The sequence below is a fragment of the Amblyraja radiata genome, unplaced genomic scaffold, assembly GCF_010909765.2.
Source record: "Amblyraja radiata isolate CabotCenter1 unplaced genomic scaffold, sAmbRad1.1.pri S104, whole genome shotgun sequence".
In the NCBI taxonomy this organism is placed as follows: domain Eukaryota; kingdom Metazoa; phylum Chordata; class Chondrichthyes; order Rajiformes; family Rajidae; genus Amblyraja; species Amblyraja radiata.
In genome coordinates, this window is record NW_022630095.1 from 13,690 (window position 1) to 36,881 (window position 23,192).

Here is a 23,192-nt window from a genome sequence, read left to right on the forward strand (position 1 = left end):
TGTATTTCAATCCACATCGGCCAGGCCGGGTGCCAGATCGGCAACGCTTGCTGGGAGCTGTATTGCCTGGAGCACGGGATCCAGCCGGATGGACAGATGCCCAGCGACAAGACCATCGGGGGCGGCGACGACTCCTTCAACACTTTCTTCAGCGAGACGGGGGCGGGCAAGCACGTCCCACGAGCCGTGTTCGTCGATCTGGAGCCCACGGTGATTGGTAAGGCGGCAGGAGGAAGAATACTGATATGTTCTGCATTATCCCAAATCCTACCCTGACATTCGTGGATGGCCGTATGTGTAGCGCAGGTTAATTCTCTATTTTCTGTTCCCGTCCCCCTACAGATGAGGTGCGGACCGGCACCTACCGGCAGCTCTTCCACCCGGAGCAGCTCATCACCGGCAAGGAGGACGCGGCTAATAACTACGCCAGAGGCCACTGCTCCATCGGCAAGGAGATCGTGGACTTAGTCCTGGATCGTATCCGGAAGGTGGTAAGTTGATTCGCAATAGAATTTCACACAATCCTTCATTATCACCGCACACAAAAGAGCTTCCTATCCGGGAGCACCCTGAGTATTTCTATTGTGCTGTGACCATACCTTGAAACCATGACCCTTCTACCTTAACATTTCCAACATGGGAAATGGGTTCTGCAAAATGTTTCCAACCCCTGCCTTTCATATTTTTAATGCATTTCTATCACGTCTCCCCTCGACCTTCCATGTTTCAGAGAACATAGTCCACATTTGTCGGACCTCTCCTGAGAGCTTCGTCTAATCCAGTCTACATCACAAGATTAGAAATTGTTCAGTCAGAGATGAACACACTTCTCGGCATCTTCATTACAGGCAGCGAAATCGGCAGCTGTGCATCGGTTATCCAGTTGAGGCCATTTCAGTAGGTGTTCCGTTCTTTGCGGTTCAATACCACATTCGCAGGTGACATAGTTGGAGTTATACTCACACTTGTTCAGAGACACTTTGGCTCTGCCAACACCAGTTCTCAATCGATTGAGGCATTTCCATCTGGCCCAACTATTGTGTGCACCAGGCGGGAGTTAATCGCTTGCCGTTAGTCCCATGGTATTTGAGGGAGGCAGAGTGGACATTCTATCACCCCATATGGGGACTCGTGCTTAACCTGTCGTAATGCCAGCCTCAAGCGGCGTCGCACAGTCAAGACAACTTTCCCTCGACACTAGTCGGATCGGAAATGGTGTCAGGCCAAGCATTGGATGTCGTTCATCTGTTGTCTGCCGCTGGTGCTCCATCATGCTGGCTCCTGCTCTTCTGCTGTCTGGCGGGTCCATGCCTGAGAGCTATTAGTGTTAATAGTGTAATGTTAGTGTCGGTGGGGGGGGGGCGCTCCAAGTCGGCAGCCCTGCTAGCAGCGTGATCGTTTTTTTCAACTTAAAAAAACAACCTGTGTGTTTAAATGTATGTTTTTAATGTTTCTGTGTGGAGGTGGTGTGTGTGTGGGGGGGGGGGGGGGGGTAAGGGCGAAACCGTTTCTGTCGATTCCTCCACGGAGAGGTGTCTTTTTCCAGGTCGCCTCCCCCGTGGCCATATAACGAGGATCCGGCGACCTTTCCCGGAGACGCGCCCGGGGCTTCAGCTGCAGGCGCAGCGCGGGCTCTCGAGCGCTCCGTTCACTGGCCCGCGGGAACCTGGGGCCGCGGTATGCAGAGCTCGGGCCAGCGCGACGTCTGCAGCCTGGGATCCTTCGCTGGGGACCCGGGAGAGGAAGAAGCTTCCACTCCGACTGCCGGCCCGCGGCCAACTTCTACCGCGGGCGCAGCATGGGCTTACGATCGGGAGCGGGGTCCCTCGCTGGGGATCCCTGGACGGGAGCTTCGACTTCTACTACCGGCCCAGCGGTCTGCGGTGCTTTAGGCTGCGGCGCGAACATTAAATCACCGACCGCTAGCCTGCGGCCTACACCAACCTGTAGCCTCGGTCTCCGGTGGGGGAGGCACCGATTCAGGACCTACCTTGACTTTCATTCATCTGGTCGCCCGCAGCTATAGCTGCGGTGGGTTGTGGACCTGACCACGGGGGTAAATGGAGGAGGACTGGCCAAATGCTGTGCCTTCCACCATAGTGATGAATGCTGCGGTGGATGTTGGTGTTAAATTGTTATTGTGTTTTTGTGTGTTATTTTTCATTGTACCAGTTGGGCCAGATGGAAGTGCCTCAATCGATTGAGAACTGGTTTCATTTCATTTGTTGCTGGCAAATTCATTTCACTTGCACTTTATGTGCAATGTGACGAACAGAACCATATTGTATTGTATTGTATTGTATTGTATTGTATTGTATTGTATTGTATTGTATTGTATTGTATTGTATTGTAATGCCCTCCAATTGGTGCAGCATTGTTTCTAGTAATCCTCTTCTGCAACTTCGTCCAAGCCACCACGCAACTCACCGAAGACGGCAACCGGAAAGGTATTGTACACACCGAATGAGGCATAACCCGAACATTATTCATACGTCAGAGCAAACTTAAGGCCTTCGCATTCACTCGTGGGATGCCAATTACCCCTAAGACTTTCGAAAGCCATTTCGACAATGGATCGGGCCCAATGCAGAGAAATGGGACGAGATCCGACTGCCATCTTGCTCTCTATGTAAAGTGTTGTGGAAGTGAAAGACCAATTTCATTCGTTCTTATGCCCAACGGTAATGGTAACTAGGTAGCTGAAGAACGTCATATACGGTTTTCCATTAACAATTTCCGCTTTTCTCCCCCACAGGCTGACCAATGCACCGGACTGCAGGGGTTCCTGATCTTCCACAGTTTTGGCGGCGGCACCGGCTCGGGCTTCACCTCCCTCCTCATGGAGAGACTCTCCGTCGACTACGGCAAGAAATCCAAGCTGGAGTTTTCCATCTACCCGGCGCCGCAGATCTCCACCGCCGTGGTCGAGCCCTACAACGCGGTGCTAGTCACCCACTGCACCCTGGAGCACTCCGACTGCGCCTTCATGGTGGACAACGAGGCCATTTACGACGTGTGTCGGCGGAACCTGGACATCGAGCGCCCCACCTACACCAACCTCAACCGCCTGATCGCGCAGATCGTGTCGTCCATCACCGCCTCGCTGCGCTTCGACGGCGCCCTCAACGTGGACCTGACTGAGTTCCAAACCAACCTGGTCCCATACCCGCGGATCCACTTCCCGCTCGCCACCTACGCGCCCCTGATCTCGGCCGAGAAGGCTTACCACGAGCAAATGTCGGTCCCCGAAATCACCAACGCCTGCTTCGAGCCGGCCAACCAGATGGTGAAGTGCGACCCCCGCCAGGGCAAATACATGGCGTGCTGCATGTTGTACCGCGGGGACGTGGTCCCCAAGGACGTCAACGCCGCCATCGCCACCATCAAGAGTAAGCGCAGCATCCAGTTCGTGGACTGGTGTCCAACCGGGTTCAAGGTAAGTGAAGGGTTTGAGACAAAATCGTGTATACCCGGTGGAGGAGGGCATTGGCTATGTGTGTCAGATACCTCAGGTAAACGGCACAGCTAGATATCTGGGATAGATGTCCCTGTATTTATCTACAATAATTTAACAATGACCTCCCCCTCTGTCACCATTGTGCCCTCACTACTAAACAACCCAACGCTATGTAGTCATCCAATGGGAACGTTCTCACCGGGTCCTAACATTTCCAGGAGACATCCTGTCCTAGTGCGGGCGCAGTGGATGGAAGAGAGTCGGTAGATTTGTAGGAATTCATGTGCCTGGAGACGGTGGGCCGAAGTATCTCTTGCTATCCGGTAATCGGTCTGTAAAAATACTCCACTTAAAATTGAGCTTCTGATAGGGGAAGAAGTAAAGAATTGGGATAATCTCTTAATTGATACATTCCCCTTTCCAACGCGCTCGCCCGGGGAACAGAGGCTTTGCAGTTCACCACAAAACACGGGATTCACACTGCGAAGGGATTGGGAGGAGTTCGCTTGTTCACATGGGCCCAGGAAGTGAAATTCAATGTCTACACTTTCCCTACCCCCGCAGGTGGGCATCAACTATCAGCCCCCGACGGTGGTGCCTGGGGGCGACCTGGCCAAGGTGCAACGCGCCCTCTGCATGCTGAGCAACACCACCGCCATCGCCATGGCTTGGACCCGCCTGGATCTGAAGTTCGACAAGATGTATGCCAAGCGGGCCTTTGTCCACTGGTACGTGGGAGAGGGGCTGGAGGAAGGAGAGTTCCAGGACGCGAGGGAGGACATGGCGTCGCTGGAGAAGGACTACCAAGAGGTGGCCCTGGATTCCACCGAACTCGAAAGGGCAGAGGAGGAAGGAGAGGAGTAGACGCAATATCTTAAAATTAAAATGTTTAATCAAATGCTATATTTATGCGATAGAGCAACTTTAGATTTAGAAAGTAGGTTTAATAAGACAGCATTGTAATTTCGAAAATAAATTTATTTGAATAAATATTCCATTTGGAAGTCTATCTGCTTGTCTTTGGAAACTCCCGATGACATTTTCACCCTATGGGAATGAGAGACGCTGGCTACGGCAGAAGAACGATTGCCACAGATATTTCTAGCATGAGGCGGTCATATCAGTGCGAAACTGACTAATATAAACCATATAACTATATAAACCATATAACAATTACAGCATGGAGACAGGCCATCTCGGCACTACAAGTCTATGCGGAACACTTATTTCCGTGAGTCCCATCTACCTGCACTCAGACCATAATCCTCCATTCCTTTCCCATCCATATACCTATCCAATTTATTTTTAAATGATAAAATCGAACCTCCCTCCATCACTTCCACTAAAAGCTCATTCCACACAGCTACCACTCTCTGAGTAAAGATGTTCCCCCGCATGTTACCCGTAAACTTCTGTCCCTTGATTCTGAAGTCAAGTCCTCTTGATTGAATCTTCCCTACTCTCAATAGGAAAAGCTTATCCACGTCAACTCTGTCTATCCCTCTCATCATTTTAAAGACCTCTATCAAGTCCCCCCTTAACCTTCTGCGCTCCAAAGAATAAAGACCTAACATATTCAACCTTTCTCTGTAACTTAGTTGCTGAAACCCAGGCAGAATTCTAGTAAATCTCCTCTGTACTCTCTCTATTTTGTTGACATCCTTCCTATAATTGGGCCACCAAAATTGTACACCATACTCCAGAATTGGTCTCACCAATGCCTTGTACATTTTTAACATCACATCGCAACCTCTATACTCAATGCTCTTTTATAAAGGCTAGCACACCAAAACCTTTTTTTACCACCCTATCTACTTGAGATTCCACCTTCAGGGAACTATGCACAGTTATTCCTAGATCCCTCTGTTCAACTGCATTCCTCAATTCGCTACCATTTACCATGTACGTCCTATTTTGATTTGTCCTGCCAAGATGTAGCACCTTACACTTATCAGCATTAAACTCCATCTGCCATCTTTCAGCCCATTCTACCAAATGGCCTAAATCTCTCTGGAGACTTTGAAAATCTACTTCATTATCCACAACACCACCTATTTTAGTATCATCTGCATACTTACTAATCCAATTTACCACACCATCATCCAGATCATTGATGTACATGACAAACAACACTGGACCCAGTACAGATCCCCGAGGCACCCCACTAGTAACTGGCCTCCAACCTGACAAACAGCCACCCACCACTACTCTCTGGCATCTCCATTTCAGCCACTGTTGAATTCATCTTGCATTACTCCTGCATTAATACCCATCAGTTGAAGCTTCTTAACCAATCTTCCACGAGGAACTTTGTCAAAGACCTTACTAAAGTCCATATAGACCACATCCACTGCTTTACCCTCATCGATTTCCCTAGTAACCTCTTCAAAAAATTCAAGAAGATTTGTCAGACATGACCTTCCAGGCACAAATCCATGTTGACTGTTCCTAATCAGACCCCGTTCATCCAGATGTGTATATATATTATATCTTAGTATCCTTTCCATTAATTTGCCCACCACTGAAGTCAAACTAACAGGTCTATAATTGCTAGGTTTACTCTTAGAACCCTTTTTAAACAATGGAACACCATGCGCAGTACGCCAACCCTCCGGCACTATTCCCGTTTCTAATGGCATTTGACATATTTCTGTCATAGCCCCTGCTAGGTCTACACTAACTTACCTCAATATCCTGTCAGGACCTGGAGACTTGACCACTTTTACATTTTTCCATTGTGTCAGTACTTCTTCTTCTTCTTTGAATCCCATAGTTTCCATAGCTAATCTACTTGTTTCCCTTACCACACATAATTCAATATCCTTCTCCTTGGTGAATACCGATGAAAGAAATTGTTCAATATCTCCCCCATCTCTTTTGGCTCTGCAGACTAATAGGAGGGGGTTGGGAAACCCAAGGGTGGGGCATAGGGTGAAGGGCGAGGGGGTTGGGCAAATCTAGCGGGGTGGGAGGGAGAGGCAAGGGAGAGGCAAAGGGATGGGGAAGGGAGAGGATAGAGCGGGAATTCGGGCTGTGGGGGATTCCACATACTCAGTCTCAATTTTCTTTAACGCACAATATTATAATATCATATGAAGAGGACTTTGATCGTTTTAAACAATCTACCGGGGACTCATATTGTCCCCGTGGTGAGTCTGGTCAACTGACCCCATGCGGGCGAACGACAACGAACAGAGACAGCTTGGCGCCAACCCGGATCATGCGCCCTTTTAAGGCGGTCACCGTCGGATGTTGAACCGGGTGGCAGTATCCTACTCCAGACGTCTGCTGCCTCAAACGCAAGAAGAAGGAGCAATCTACCTATCCCTATCCCTATCGCTTGCTGTGCAATGATGAATTGCAAAGCGTCAAGAAGACAGCAAGGGATGGGGATTGGTAGATTGCTTAAAAATGCTTAAGTCCTCTTCATGCGATATTATAATTATGTGCTTTAAAGAACAATGTGGAAATGATACTCACTTTCGTCTTCTACAGTCAGATTCTGTTCCCTGTTGCCAAGGGACAAAGGGCAATCGTAAAAATATGAAATAAAGTCGAAAGGCTAACAGGACCTTTGCTTATCTGTAATGGTGTGGAATTAGGCTCTGTCTTTCGGTGGTGCATGATGTATATTTTCTTCCAAGACCATTTGGAAGAAGTAAAAGTTCTAAAGTGCCTTTTACAATAAACAAAACATCAAATGAAAATTCTGTGCATTAGGAATAGATGAATTCATTGTTCGTTGAACAATCTCCCAATGATCACTGTATTTGGGATTGAGCTGTGTTTACTCTGCTGTGTCTTTCGGTGATGCCTGATTTATATTGACTTACAAGACCATTTGGAAGGCATTGGTGGTACGTTAAACTACATATCTGCCTGTGCTTATTAGACATCACCCCTTTAATTTTACTAAGGCAAGTTTATCTGCAGGTGGGAATGACAACCAAATCACTATTCAAAGGGACGCCAATCTAAAATACACGAAATAATTAAAAGGATGAGTATGTAGATATACATATATGTTTGTGTGTGTGTGTGTGTGTGTGTGTGTGTGTGTGTGTGTGCGTGCGTGCGTGCGTGCGTGTGTGTGTGTGTGTGTGTGTGTGTGTGTGTGCGTGCGTGCGTGCGTGCGTGCGTGCGTGCGTGCGAGCGTTTTTTTTTGTTTTGTTTTTTGCGGGTGTATGTCAGATTCGATTTTCAGATATTTTTTTTAGATTAGATGTTTGGTCTTTGATTCCTTATCCGCCAAAACCACACGCAGAAACTCTGAGATATTTTCCATTTCGCTAGCGATTTCTCTTTTACATTCGCTAATCCACTCCTCATCACATTAAGACATTTTTGTGTACACATTTTAAAATAAAATCCTCCCCCGCCACCCACACACTCATTTTAAAATCTAAACGAGACTCATGAGCTGCTGACGTCACAATGCCACATGCCGACTAAACCAGGCCCACCTGCCTCCAGGCCCCGCCCCCCGCCGCTGTGGATTAATGGCGCAGAAAGATCTAGACACTTCTGCAGAACAAACTCCGTTCCGCTGTAGCTTCTTTGATCTTCGGGCAGCGACTCCTCGCGCGCTGAACCTTATCATCATTGTTGGCGCAGCTCGTGAAGCCTTGCGCGCTCATTCCAGCTGTGGGTGTACAGTCAGAAGCCGCTTCTCTCTCACTCTCTCTTCATTTGGCAGCCCGGCTCACCTCCACCCCCCATACCCCCCATACCTCTGCCGCTGCCCGCACCATGCCAACTACCGCCCGCCGGCTCACTCCAACCCCCTCCCCCCACTTCACCTCTGTACCCCATCCTCCCCTTCCTCTCCCCCTTCACCCCCACTCGCCCTCTCCCCCCCCAGACAGGGCAGAACGCCGACTGTTGCCAGAACCGCAGCCGCAGATTTTCAGCTTCTGGCAACTGTGCCCGACCGACCTGCTTCAGGGAAGAATTACCGCCCGCCCGCCTGCCCGTGTGTGTGTGTGACTGTTTGTGGGGCGGGCACGCGCTCTCCATTCAAGCAGACACTCTCATCTGTTTGTGGGGGAGGGTGCTTAGTGTGTGTGACGACGCACACACCTCCCCCCCAACAGCTTTGGTGCATGAGACGCGCGGAGCATCTCCTCTCTCTTACCCTCCACTTTCTCTCCACCTCTCCCCTCCCACTCTTGCTCCCCTCCCCCTCTCCTCTCCCCTCTCCCTCTCCCATCTGCCCCTCTTCTACCCCACCCTTCCCCTCTCACATCAATCTCTTCCCATCCCCTTTACTCACCTCTCTCTACCCCCCTCACCCATCCTCACCCCTTCCCCCCTCTACCACCCCATTCCCCCTACCCCTGTCTCCCACTTCACACCCCGCTCTCCGTCTCTCCCCATCCCCATCCCCCTCTCTCTCCCTCCCCCCTCCCCTCTCCTCCCCCTCCCCAGTCTCTCCCCATCTGCCCTTCCCCTCTCTCTCCCCATCCCCACTCTCTCCCCATCTCCCTCTCCCTTCCTCCGCCACCATTCACCCCACCCACCTATCCTCTCCTCTTCCCCTCCACCCCCTCTTCCTCTGTCTCTTGCCCTTATGTCTCCGATCCTATCTCCGTCACTCCCCATTCTCGCTCTGCCCTCTACTCCCCATCCGTCTATCTAGACCCGCCTGCGAGTTGGGGGCTATGCGTCAGTGGATAGGGCGGGTATGGGGTAAAAGGGGTAAATTAATTATATTAATATAATATCAAGAAGGGTAGTTAGCGTGTGTGCGGGATGGTAGTCTGTGTGTATGACGCCACATGCTGCCCCCTTCCCCGCAACCGCACGTTGGGGGAACAGACCCAACGGGTCTGCACTTGATCTAGTATATATATATCTATATTACTAAAAGTCTGATCTTGACCGCTTTTGGCTCGCTGTGCTGTAATTTCCGAGAGAACGCCGCCACCTACGGTCGTCATTTTTGGCCACCTCGCTCAGAGCCCCCCTTCGCCCTCCGGGAACGGAGGATTTTTCCCATCGATTAAAAATCAGATATTATTGTTTTAAAATAATTTGCCATTCTCTCTGCTGCCCCTGCTGGAGGGAGGGGGAGGGACTATAAAACCAGGAAATGGTGTGCCTCACTCAGTCTCTGCAAGATGGAGGAAGCCAGAGGGTTACGTCTCTCTGAGCTCTGAATAACACTGAACACATGTCTACTCAACTGTGAGTGCCCTTAATTTGGTTTGAAAATGAAAATATGGTTGGTTTGAAGTAAAAATGCACTGCAAATGGTTGTTTGGGTTGAAGTAATTGGTGGGGATGTGGAATATTGCGTCGGGGAACCAGCCCTCCCGTGTGATATATATATGATATATATTCATATATATATATTTCAATATATTCAATATATATATATTTCAAACAAGGGGACATGACTTGAGAATTAAGGGACTGAAGTTTAGGGGTAACATGAGGGGGAACTTCTTTACTCAGAGAGTGGTAGCTGTGTGGAATGAGCTTCCAGTGAAGGTGGTGGAGGCAGGTTCGTTTTTATCATTTAAAAATAAATTGGATAGTTATATGGATGGGAAAGGAATGGAGGGTTATGGTCTGAGCGCAGGTATATGGGACTAGGGGAGATTATGTGTTCGGCATGGACTAGAGGGGTCGAGATGGCCTGTTTCCGTGCTGTAATTGTTATATGGTTATACATGGTTATATATATATATATATATACTAGACTAAGTGGGACCCGTTGGGTCCCAGCATCACACGGGAGGGCTGGACAACCAACAGAATATTCCACCTCTCCACCAATTCCAATATTGCTGGCCAGTGGGGGGTGGGGGGCTTTCTGTTGCGCTAGTATGAGTGTTGTGGGCCGAAGGTACTGGTTTCCAGAGGGCTAGTATGGAGTTTGTGGGCCAAATGGATTTTTGGGCTGGCAGCACAGTCACTGAGAAACTGCCAGCAATTCTGCCCAAAACAGGGGAAGACTGTAAGAGAGAAGGGGGAAGAGGGTGGACTGAATGGATTGTTGGGCTGGCAGTTCAGTCACTTACAGCTGGTTGGCTGGCAGTTCACTAACTCACGGCTCGTGGGCTGGCAGTGGAGGAGGGGGGCAGTGAGTGATTTACTCATGACCTGTGAACTCACTCACTGCCTTGGGATTAACTCATGGCCTTTGGACTGACTGATTCTCACAGCTTGTGGACTGACAGATGCCGGACTTCTGGAGTCACGTCCGACTTTTGTAAACTGTAAACTGTAACATCCACATTGAGGAACAGCTTCTTCCTGACAGCCATCACGCTATTAAACATAACAACTAAGCTCTGAACTACGAAATACTATATTATTTCGCACACACATATATATTCACATGCACTCATACACATATACACACGCACATATTCGCATACACACGCACACACACACATATTCACACATACACACACGTATTCACACGCACACACATTCTCATACACATATTCACACATACAGACTCATTCACGCACACACAAACTAAATGACACACATTCACACAAAGACCCCCACACACACAGACGCATACACACACACACGTACTCACTCACACACACACACACAGACTCAATCACACACATATATATATATTCACACACACACACATATATATATTCACACACACACACATAGACACACGCACATACATATATATTCACACACACATTCATATATATTCACACACATACATATATCCACACATATATATATTCACGCACACATATATCCACGCACACACATATAGACACACGCACACATACATATATCTTCACACACATACATATATCCACACATATATATATTCACGCACACATATACCCACACACACACACATATATCCACGCACACATATATCTACGCACACACATACATGCGTATATATTCACACACACACACACACACATATATATACACACACACACATATATATACACACACACACATACACATATTCACACACAAACACTAAAATACCGTGTGTAAAACGAAAATTCAAATCCTGCTGTAGTCTTTTGCTGAAACAAGATGCTGCTTTTAAATAACGTCCAACAAACACACACTTACCGTAGAGAAAGCAGCCGAATATTTGAATCTTCAAATCCTGCTGAAACACAATGCTGCAACAAACACACACACACAGCTTTTGCTGAAACACAATGCTGCAACAAAAACACACACACACACAGCTTTTGCTTAAACACAATGCTGCAACAAACACACACACACACACACAGCTTTTGCTGAAACACAATGCTGCAACAAAAACGCACACACACACATGTTTTGCTGAAACACAATGCTGCAACAAACACACACACACAGACACACAACTTTTGCTGAAACACAATGCAGCAACAGACACACACACACACAGGTTTTGCTGAAACACAATGCTGCAACAAACACACACACAACTTTTGCTGAAACATAATGCTGCAACAAACACACACACAGCATTTGCTGAAACACAATGCAGCTTTTGCTGAAACACAATTGCAGCTTTTGATGAAACACAATTGCAGCTTTTGCTGAAACACAATGCAGCTTTTGCTGAAACACAATTGCAGGTTTTGCTGAAACACAATTGCAGCTTCTGCTGAAACACAATTGCAGCTGTTGCTGAAACACAATTGCAGGTGTTGCTGAAACACAGCGCAGCTTTTACTGAAACACAATTGCAGCTTTTGCTGAAACACAATTGCAGCTTTTGCTGAAACCCAATGCCGCTGTGGCTGCAACAAACAAACACTTACCAGTTCTGTAGTATTTTTCGACACCTCGTGCACTCTGTGGGCAGCGCCATCTTGCCTCCGACCGGAAATGACGTCGTCGCCCCCACCTTACCGATCATCGGAAATTATGTCATCGCCGCCATCTTGCAACCGCCAAAATCACAAAATGAGCACCAATTTTAAATTTAAACACAGTTCTGGTCCAAATAAAAAGCATTATTCGTGCTTTATCCGCCTGAAAACGTTGCAACAAATCCATTTCAATTTACATGAACACTTCAAAGATAATACAGAAAACGGTTGCAACCATTTTAAAACCCAAGAGAAACAAATTTGCAAACGCTTTATAACAATAACAAATGCATTTCATGTTCAATACACATTTCAAAGACAATATAGATAGACAAATTTCAAATGCATATCATTTTCAATACACATTTCAAAGGCAATATAGATAGACAAATTTACAAATGCATTTCATGTTCAATACACATTTCAAAGACAATATAGATAGACAAATTCGCAAACTCTTTCCAACAAAATGCCAAGAAACATCAGAGCATGGTGAATGGTGAACAACATACATATCAATTGGCTGAAAAAGCATATGGAGGGGACTCACCTTGGAGTAGAGCTGCAGCTCAGAGAGCCGTGACCCTTTCACTTCGTGGTCCGGGAGAAAGTGATTGAAGCAGGACACTTCCGGGTTTTATAGTTCCTCCCTCCCCTTGCTGCCAGCGGGGCAGTAGAGAGAATGGGTAATGTTGTAAAAACATTAATATGTCTGTCATATTTCATCGACGGGAAAAATCCTCGGCACACATGCGGCGGGATCTGAGCGAGGTGGCCAAAAATGACGGCCGTAAGTGGCGGCGTTCTCTCGGAAATCGCAGCACAGATCGCCAAAACCGGTCAAGAACAGTTTTAGTAATATAGATGGTGCAATAGGAGTGGCGCCGTACGACACACATCCGTCGCCTCCTTTTTTCCTTTTGTTGTTTTTAGTGTGTTGTTAAATGTATGTTTTAGTGTATCTTTAATTTTGAATTTTGTGGGGGTTAGGGGGGACTTTTTCTCATGTGAAGTCAACTCCCTCGTCTGTTTCCATAATGCGAATTGATACAACTTGATCGGTGCATTTAGGAAGACTCATTGTATTGTGCGGGGATATTGGTTCTGTCGCGACTCTGATCGGGAATCAATGACGAGAGAATCAATTGAAACGTACGTGAGGATTTGACCACTGTGGGCGGGTAGGTGATTGCTTGGAAGATGGTGCGCTCCTTCAGCTGCTTACGCTGGGGTTCTTTGTGTTCCCAACCAACATTGAATGTCCCTCATCTTGTCTGAGTAGGCACAGGTCAGGGATTCATATGGGTTAGTAGGAAATAAACACATTTTTTGGGCCGTGGGGGGAGGGGGAGGGTCTCGCAATGCCACCCGAACTAACACCGAACGTCCCCTATCACGTCTGAACGAGTGCTGAGCAGGAATTCAGATGGGTTAATTGGAATGAAATACGTTTTCTGGGGAGGGGGAGGCCTGCAACTCCATTGCAGTAGTTCTACTGTCCAACCTGTCACCTCTTCCCCTGAGTAGCTCCGCTTCTGGACTCTGGTTCGTCAGGTTATTACAGTAGAGGACGAAGTTTCACCTATCTTCAATGGTTGTGGTCTGCTGATCGGAAAATCGATGATCCAGTTGCAGCGGACAGTGCTGTCTTCAGGTTCCACGAGTTTGGAGATGACCTTGGTTGGAATAATGGTATTCAATGCTGAGATTTAGTCCACGAATAAGTGTCTGGCGTAGATGCCCTTCTTATCCAGGTGTTCCAAAGATGAGTGCAGGGCCAGGGGGTGGAATCCTTCATACACCTGTTGTGTCTACCGTCATGTTGTGACGGTAGGCAGGCAGCAGTGAATCAACGCTGATGTGACTTATACCATAGAGATACAGCGCCGAAACAGGCCCTTGAGCCCATCAAGTCCGCGCCGACTAGCAATCAGCCTTCACACTATCCTGCACACACTCGGGTCCATTTTACAACTACCGAAGCCTTTTAACATATAAAACTGCCCGTTTGCAGAGTGTGGGAGGAAACCACAGCACACTGAGGGTACCCATGCGTCCACAGGGAGAATGAGCATACTCTATGCAGTCTGCAACTGTAGTCAGGATCAAACACGGATCTCTGGTGCTGTAAAGGAGCATGTCTACCATTTGCCACTGGGATTGTAGCTGGTCGGCTGGAGTTATCGTGTGCCATATCCAACCCCTTAAACCGCTTCGTAGTTCTAAATATCAAGGCCACGGGACGGCATCCATTAATCACCGGCTCTGACCTCGCTACCATCGAAGACATTTACCGGAGACGCTGCCACAAAAGGCGGCCAGCATCATCGGAGACTCACATAACCCTGGCCATACACTCATTTCAACGCTGCCATCGTGAAGAAGGGAAAGGAAAACTGTAACGTCCAAGTTCAGGAACAGCTTCTTCCCTGCAGCCATCCGGGTATTCAACACTATAAGCTGAAATCGGCTCGGAAGTACATGGAAATGTTTTGATGTTATTGCACAATAATCGTGTGTGTGTGTGTGTGTGTGTGTGTGTGTGTGTGTGTGTGTGTGTGTGTGTGTGTGTGTGTGTGTGTGTGTGTGTGTGTGTGTGTGAGTGTGTGTGTGTGTGTGTGTGTGTGTGTGTGTGTGTGTGTGAGTGTGTGTGTGTGTGTGTGTGTGTGTGTGTGTGTGTGTGTGTGTGTGTGTGTGTGTGTGAGTGTGTGTGTGTGTGTGTGTGTGTGTGTGTGTGTGTGTGTGTGTGTGTGAGTGTGTGTGTGTGTGTGTGTGTGTGCGTGTGTGTGTGTGTGTGTGTATGTGTGTGTGTGTGTGAGTGTGTGTGTGTGTGTGTGTGTGTGTGTGTGTGTGTGTGTGTGTGTGTGTGTGTGTGTGAGTGTGTGTGTGTGTGTGTGTGTGTGTGTGTGTGTGTGTGTGTGTGTGTGTGTGTGAGTGTGTGTGTGTGTGTGTGTGTGTGTGTGTGTGTGTGTGTGTGTGTGTGTGTGTGTGTGTGTGTACATATGTATATATCGTGTACTGTGTTAACATATTCTTTTGTGCTGCTGCAAGTAAGAGTTTCTTTGTTCGAACTGGGACATTTGATAATTAAAGACTTTTGACTACATCGTCTTTCAGTCACAGCAGTACTCATAGATGCCTCTGGCCAGATCGGGCTACAGATCAGATACTCTAACATTAACTCGTGAGTGCCCTCGTTGATTTCTACTCTCATAAACAAGGAAAATAGGGACAGTTGAAGGCCAATCGGCAATCGAACCAGCAACGCCATTCAATATGACAATGGTTGTTCATCCAAAATTAGTACCCCGTTCCTGCTTTCTCCACATGTCCCTTAATTCCGTTAGGCCTCTGTGATACATCTACCTATATCTTGAATACATCCAGTGCACTGGCCTCCACAGAGAATTCCAGCGACTCACAACGCTCTGGCTCAAAACGTTTTTCGTCATCTCAGTCCGTAAAGGACTACTCCGTATTCTTAAACTGTGACCTCTGGTTCTGGACTCCCCGACATCGGGAACATTTTTCCTGCATCTAGCCTGTCCAATCCCTTTCAGAATGTTATATGTCCCCTCTCACAATTCAAACTTCCAGTCGATCCATTATTTCAACATATGTCTGTCCCGTCATGCAGGGGATTAGTCTGGGGAACCTACGCTGCACTCCCTCAATAGCAAGAATGGCCTTCTTCGAATTAAGCGACGGAAACTGCACACAATACCGCAGGTATGGTCTCACGGGGCCCTCAACTACAGTAGTCCTCCTTGCTCCTATACTGAAATCCAGTCGCTATAGCCGACGTGCCATTTGCTTTCTTCACTTTCTACTCCACCTGCATGCTTACTTCCAATGACTGATGTACATGGACATCCAGGTCGCATTGCCCCCTCCCCCTCCCCACCCCCTCCCCCCCATTTCCTAATCTGAAAACATTCAAATAACAAATTGTCTTCTTGTTCTTGCCACCAAAGTGGATAACATGCTCATGCCCTGAAGTTACCTTTGAACCGTTCACTGTCTGCAATGTCAAAATGGCATTCCGTTGTTTAACGTGTTATTGTAAATTGCTGATCCCGATAGATGATATTATCCCGGGAACATTTGACGTAACTTGTTTGTTCAGTAAATGTAACTTAAATCAATTATCAGGTGACTGGTGTCGCTCAGGACTTCTGTCATCTATATTAAGAGATGTGTGGACATCTCATCACTGGTTTAACACTAAGCTGCTGTGTAACATCAAGCGCGGAATCGTCACTTTTGCGTTAAATGGGAACCTGGCTATTGGATCAAATAATGGCCATTTACTATCCTGTTTTGGCAGCTATTGGTATTCCCGGTGAGTCGACATTCACTTATACTCATCGTCTTCATCTTGTTCAAACCAGCGATGCCGGAAATTGCTGCCTGGCACACATATGTAAACGCATGTATCCGTAGATTCTGGTACCTCGAGGAAAGCACTAAGTACTGGAGGAACTCGGCGGCTCTGGCAGTATATATGGAGGGAAAGGAGGTTGAGACCCGAATTGTCGCCTGCCCATTCCCTCCTGAGATGCTGCCTAACCCGCTGAGTTCCTCATCTTACAACCCAGTGGAATAAATATTGATTTCTCTAATCTCAAGTAACCCCTCAATTCCCTTTCACTCCATACCTCCCCCACCCACGTCGCACCAGCTTTAAACGCGTCTTCTTGAGTCATTGTCTACTCGTTCTCATCTAACGAATGACTGTCCCACGAGCATGCGACTCCGTGCGGCAAGCGCAACCTAAAGGGCCTGTCCCACGAACATGCGACTGCATGAGGCAAGCGCGACCAAACCAGAAGTGGGGGCCGTGCGGCGGTCTAGTGAGTGACATGAAGTTCGAGCGAAGTCCGCGGGAATTTCGCGCGTGACGTACGGCGTCAAGACGCTGCGTACGGCGTCGAGACGCTGCGTACGACCGTTGAGGCGGTGTCTACGTTGTCGAAGCGGCTGCGGGCCGGCAGGCCGTTGCCGCGCGGAATTATTAAACAGTGTCAGTTTTTCGGAGCCCCGCGCGATGTCGGGACCAGCTCCGCACAACTCCATACGGCTCCGGCGATCGCGAGGCCGTACGGCTCAAGTGACCACGTTGGATCGCGCTTGCCGCATGGAGTCGCATGCTCGTGGGACAGACCCTTAACAATGAGCTGCTTGCTTTATCATCGTGTGTAGGAAAGAACTGCGGATGTTGTTTTAAATCGAACGTAGACACAAAATGCTTAAGTAACTCAGCGGGACAGGCAGCATCTCTGGAGAGATGTGTGACGTTTCGGGTCCTTATCATCATTTTATTATTATTTATTAGGATGAATTGTTACCGTTCTTTTTTTGCATATCTATCTTTCATTGGTTCTTATTCTCTCTATATTACCGTCTATATCTCTCGTTCGCCTTTCCCTTGACTCTCAGTCTGAAGAAAGGTCTCGACCTGAAACGTCACCTATTCCTTTTCCCCAGAGAAGTGGTGACTCCTGACCAGCTGAGTTACTCTAGCACTGTCTATCTTCGGCTGAAACCAGTATCTGCAGCTCCTTCCTGCACAGAGCACCTTCAACTGTTTAGACAATGGTGGTTTTGCTGCACACTGCTTTTACATTGCGATACAGTATTTACTCCATCCTAACGTGTGAATGTGTGAACGAACGCTGGTGTCATGTCGGTAATGACTTTTCGATATTAGGTTCGGGCAGTGTGAAGTGAGCAGAATAGCACGGCGAGGTAACCACTAAATTAAAACAGCAATTGAGCTCCTAGATATCCCGCCTCCTGTGGTGACGTGAAATTGGCTTGCTGTTCGAGGACACTCCTTCCATTTCAGGAAATGTCAGTTTTGGTATGAACAAAACTGACCTTCGGATTGAAACGTTCCACATTGGTGAAATAAATTCCAACTGGTTACTTGGCTGTTGGAGCTGTGCCTCAAGGACATGCATATTTTTTATTCTCTGATCTGGTTGGCACTGTGTTCATCAAGGTGTTTCCAATGAATACATGTCATTCAATCTTTGAGCAAACTGCATTAAGGTCTCATGGACAATTCGGCCCTTCGGACCTTCGAGCCAGCACCGTCATTCATTGTGATCATGGCTGATCGTCCCCTATCAATAACCCGTGCCTGCCTTCTCCCCATATCCCTTGACTCAACTAGCCATTAGAGCTCTATCTAACTTAAATCCATCCAGTGAGTTGGCCTCCACTGCCCTCTGTCGCAGGGAATTCCATAAATTCACACCTCTATGGGTAAAACGTTTGTTCTCGCCTCAGTCTTAAATGACCTCCCCTTTATTCTAAGACAGTGACCCCTGGTTCTGGACTCGCCCAACATTGGAAACATTTTTCCTGCATCTATCCTGCCAGTCCTTTTATAATTTTATATATTTCTCTAAGAACCCCCTCATCCTTCTAAACTCAAGTGAATACAAGCCTGGACATTTCAATCTTTCCTCATATGACAGTCCCGCCATCCCAGGGATCAATCCCGTGAACCTACGCTGCACTGCCTCAATCACAAGGATGTCCTTCCTCAAATTAGGAGACCAAAACTGTACACAATACTCTAGATGTGGTCTCAGGAGAGCCCTATACAGCTGCAGAAGAACATCTTTACTCCCATACTGAAATCTTCTTGTTGTGAATGAAATCCTCTTGTTATGAAAGACAGAGAGTACATGAGGACCGCCTGTACTCAGCTGCTACCTGCCACATTTGGACTTGCAACTCCTCTCTTCCGCCATTGCTTTCCCCAGCAATTAGTCGGAAGGCGCTGACCGGAGACGTCACCTATCCAATTTCTCCAGGAATACTGCCTGACACGCGGAATACTCCTGCAGCTAGTTCTTTTATTATTACGGTAAATCAGTTTCTGCGGCACTTTGTTTCTACAAGCCGTTGTTAGGCTCGGGTATGAATTTCTTCCTTTTTTGTTCATTCACTTGCAGTAAACCTGCTGACGTTTATGATCCTGTCCCGGCGGGAGTGTGATTCTGCAAATGCATCACTCGCTACCTGGTGGGAATGTCAATGGCCCATCTCCTGGTCATCATCACCGACGTCTTATTGAGAACAGTTTTTGTTTTGTACTTTCCACGTTCATTCCTGAACATCACGCCTGTCTGCTCCATTTACTTCGTCCTAGCGGTTGAAGCCACGCTAAACTATGTCTGGTTTACAGTCGCGTTCACATTGGATCGATGCTTGGCCATTTTCTATCAGAACGTGAAAGCAAAGTACTGTACCGAGAGTACACAAAAATGCTGGAGAAGCTCAGCGGGTGCAGCAGCATTTATGGAGCGAAGGAAATAGGCAACGTTGCGGGCCGAAACCATTCTTCAGACTGATGGGGGGTGGCGGGGAGAAGGAAAAAGAGGAGGAGCCCGAGGGCTGAGGAATGGGAGGAGACAACAAGGGCTAACAAAATTGGGAGAATTCAATATGCATGCCCGCAGGATGCAGTCTCCCCAAGCGGAATATGAGGTGCTGTTCCTCGAATTTCCGGTGTTGCTCGCTCTGACCATGGAGGAGACCCAAGACAGAGATGTAGGATGGGGAATGGGAGGGGGAGTTGAAGTGCTGAGCCACCGGGAGTTCAGGTGGGTTATTGCGGACCGAGCGGAGGTGTTCGGCGAAGCGATCGCCCAGCCTCCGTTTGGTCTCACCGATGTAGATTAGCTGACATCTAGAGCAGCGGATGCAATAGATGAGCTTGGAGGAGATGCAGGTGAACCTCTGTCGCACCTGGAACGACTGCTTGAATAGAGTCGAGGGGATAGGTAAAGGGCCAAGTGTTGCATCTATTGCGGTAGTAAGGGAAAGTGCCCGCCCAGGGAGGGGGTGACGCGGGAGGGAAGGGAAGACTTGACAAGGGAGTTACGGAGGGAGCGGTCTTTACGTAAGGCAGACATGGGTGGTGATGGGAATATGTGGCGAGTGGTGGGGACACGTTGTAGGTGACGAAACTGACGGAGGATTACGTTGTATGTGACGGCTGCTGGAGTGAAAGGTGAGGACTAGGGGGACTCTGCCCTTGTTGCTAGTGGGGAAATGGGGAGAGAGCGCAGTGTTGCGGGGTATGGAAGAGACCCTGGGTCGAGCCTCATCTATGATGGAGGGGAACCCCCGTTCCCTGAAGAATTAGGACAGTTCATATGCCCTGGTGTGGAACGCCTCATTCTGGGAGCAGATGCGGCGTAGACAGGGGAATTGGGAGTAGGGGATGGAGTCCTTACAGGAAGCAGGATGGGAAGAAGTGTAGTCCAGACAACCATGGGATTCAGTGAGTTTATAGTGGATGTCGGTCAGAAGTCTATCACCTGCGATGGATATAGTGAGGTTTTGGAATGGTGGGAAGTGTCGGAAGTGTTCCAGGTGTAGTTGAGTGCCGGATGGAAGTTAGTGGGGTAGTGGATGAAGTCAGTCAGTTGTGTGTGTGTGCAGAAGGTGGCAGCGAAGTAGTCGGCGATGTAACGGAGGTAGAGGTTGGGGATGGGGCCCTGGTACGTGTTGAACAAGGATTGTTCGACGTACCCGACAAAGAGGCAGGCGTAGCTGGGGCCCATGCATGTGCCATAGCTACGCCTTGTATTTGGAGGAAATGGGAGGAGTCAAACGAGAAGTTATTGAGGTTAAGGACCAACTCCGCTAGGCAGAGGAGAGTGTCAGTGGCCGGGTATAGGTTGCTTCTCTGGTCGAGGAAGAACCGGAGGGCTTTAAGACCATCCCGGTGGGGGATGGAGGTGTAGAGTGACTAGATGTCCATGGTGAAGATGAGGGGGTGAGGGCCTAGAGAATGGAATGCGCGGAGACGACGGAGAGTGTCTGATGTGTCTTGAACGTAGGTATGGAGGGATTTCACTAAGGGGGATATGATGGAGTCAAAGTATGTGGAAATGTGTTCGATGGGGCTCGAACAAGCAGAGTCAATGGGTCTACCGGGACAGTCGGGTTTGTGGGCTTCGAGTAGAAGGTAAAATCGGGCCATACGGGGCTGGGGAACGATGAGGTTGGAGGCTCGGTCGGGCAGGGCGTGGGAGTTGATGAAGTCGTGATGGTGCTAGCGATGGTGGCCTGGTGCTCGTCAGTGGGGTCATGGTCCAGGGGTAGGTAGGTGGAGGTGTCCGACAGTTGCCTCGTGCCCTCAGCTTTGTAGAGATCAACCTGCCAGACTACCACGGCACCTCCTTTGTCAGTCTGGGTTGTTGCTGAGTGAGTCGATGGCTGTACGTTCGGGGGGGGGGGAGATTGGAGTGAGACAGGGGAGTGGAGAGGTTGAGGCTGTTGATGTCGCGACGGCAGTTTTGGATAAAGGGTTCTAAAGCCGGGGGGCCACGAGGGGGGTTCCACGAGGAGGGGGTGCGTTGTAGACGGGAAAAGGGATCATCAATGGGGGGGCGAGAACTCCTTCCCATGAAAGTGCGCTGTGAGACTGAGGCGACGGTAGAAGAGCTCCAAGTCGTGGTGGGCGCGAAACTCATTGAGGTGGGGACGGAAAGCGACAAAGGTAAGACCTCTGCTGAGGACCGACCGTTCGGTTTCGGAGAGGGGGAGGTCGGGGGGGTGTGAAAACCCGGCAGGGATGGGGGTTGGGGCCGGAGGAAGGAAGGTGGGTGGACTGAGGACGAGGCGACGTGTGGTGGGGGTGTGGTGGGTGGTGGGTAGTCAGGGGGTGGAGGGGGGAGGGGGGTGGTGAGAGGGTTGTAGTGTGGGTGGAGAAGAGCGGGGGTCCCATAGATAGAGGGGGTGGGGACGACTCAGTGGAACTGCCACTGAGGTTACCAGGCTGGGCAGACTGCAACTGTGACCCAGTGGAGTTAAACCCAGGTGAGTGGGAGTTAGCAGGGTAGAGGGTTCAGGCCCAGTGCAGAGTCCAGGCTCTAGGTAAGGCGACGGCTGTGGGTTGCTGATTGGAGGTGCAGTGGCGAAGGACGGCGGACCGGATGGTAGGAGTCCGTGGGTAGTGGAGTCGGGGTCCGCGGGCGATGCTTTGTGGGAGGTCCCGGTGGGCGGATGGTCGGTGGGGTGGCGCGGTTCGGTCAGCCCGGTAGGGCGACGAGATGTCGGGTGCGGTGCGGCAGCCATGTTCGGGGAGCCCCGGTCCGGCGGCGATGCCCGGTAGGTCCGGTTCTGCGGCGATGTAGGATGGGCAGCGTGCGGCGGCGATATCGGGTGGGCCGCATGCGGCTGTGATGTTCGGCGGGCCCAGTGCGACGGTGATGTCGGGTGGGCCCGGAGCGGCGATGTGGTTAGGCGGTCCCGGGGGCGGCGAGGGTCGGAAGAATCGGCAAGGTGGAGAAAGTCCGAGTTAGCGACGAGGTGGCGAGACTGGGCGTTATCGGTGGGCAGGCGAAGGTTGGCGGCAGCATCGACTTTGAGGTCGGTGAAGGTGGCGTCCTGGTGAGTACCGGGCTCCTCGTGGCCAAGATGGCGTCGCGGGACTCGGCCAGGAGAGGCAGGCCAGAGTTGAAGCCCGGAGGCTGCGGGCAGTCGAGTCGCGGAGTGTCGGCGGCAGGAGGGGCCTGGAGGCGGGATAATTTCAGGTCCTTGGTGGAGTTAAGGTGGGCCAGGAATCTTTGATTGAAGAGGTGGATGAAATATAATTGTGGTCGGTTGCAGGTCTGGGTGAGTGAGGCCCGGATGCCGGGTGAGTCAATGCGAGGCCCTGCTGGTGGCGGCGCATTGCGGGCAGGGTGGATCTCTGTGCCCGGTTGGAGAATTGTTGAGTCTGCCGGTAGATAGCTAGTCGGTACCGATGATCCGGCTGGTCTCCGAAATGGGTGGTAGGGTACTGGAGCTGGGAGCCATGAGGTATGAGATGGAGGCGCAGGCATGCCCCGTGCAAGCAACTGTGGCTGTGGTATCTAGTCTGGGTAAGGATGTGGCCGTAGAGTTGGAGGACA

The 23,192-nt window shown here is 49.4% G+C and overlaps 1 protein-coding gene across 1 annotated transcript; it reads left to right on the forward strand.

Annotated features, from left to right (window-relative positions):
* On the forward strand, window positions 1–4,321 carry LOC116969100 (tubulin alpha-1D chain-like). The gene is made up of 4 exons (XM_033016051.1): window positions 1–217; window positions 343–491; window positions 2,756–3,436; window positions 4,022–4,321. The coding sequence occupies exons 1-4, from the start codon at window positions 97–99 to the stop codon at window positions 4,319–4,321; spliced, it is 1,251 nt and encodes a 416-aa protein (XP_032871942.1). The 5' UTR covers window positions 1–96.
* Window positions 4,322–23,192: the final 18,871 nt, after the last annotated feature.

Bases quoted from the DNA above. Each gene is read 5' to 3' on its own strand.
- LOC116969100 (XM_033016051.1), top strand. From the start codon at position 97: ATGCCCAGCGACAAGACCATCGGGGGCGGCGACGACTCCTTCAACACT. The intron at 218-342 runs GTAAGGCGGCAG...GTCCCCCTACAG, and splicing joins TCTGGAGCCCACGGTGATTG to ATGAGGTGCGGACCGGCACC. The intron at 3,437-4,021 runs GTAAGTGAAGGG...CTACCCCCGCAG, and splicing joins GGTGTCCAACCGGGTTCAAG to GTGGGCATCAACTATCAGCC.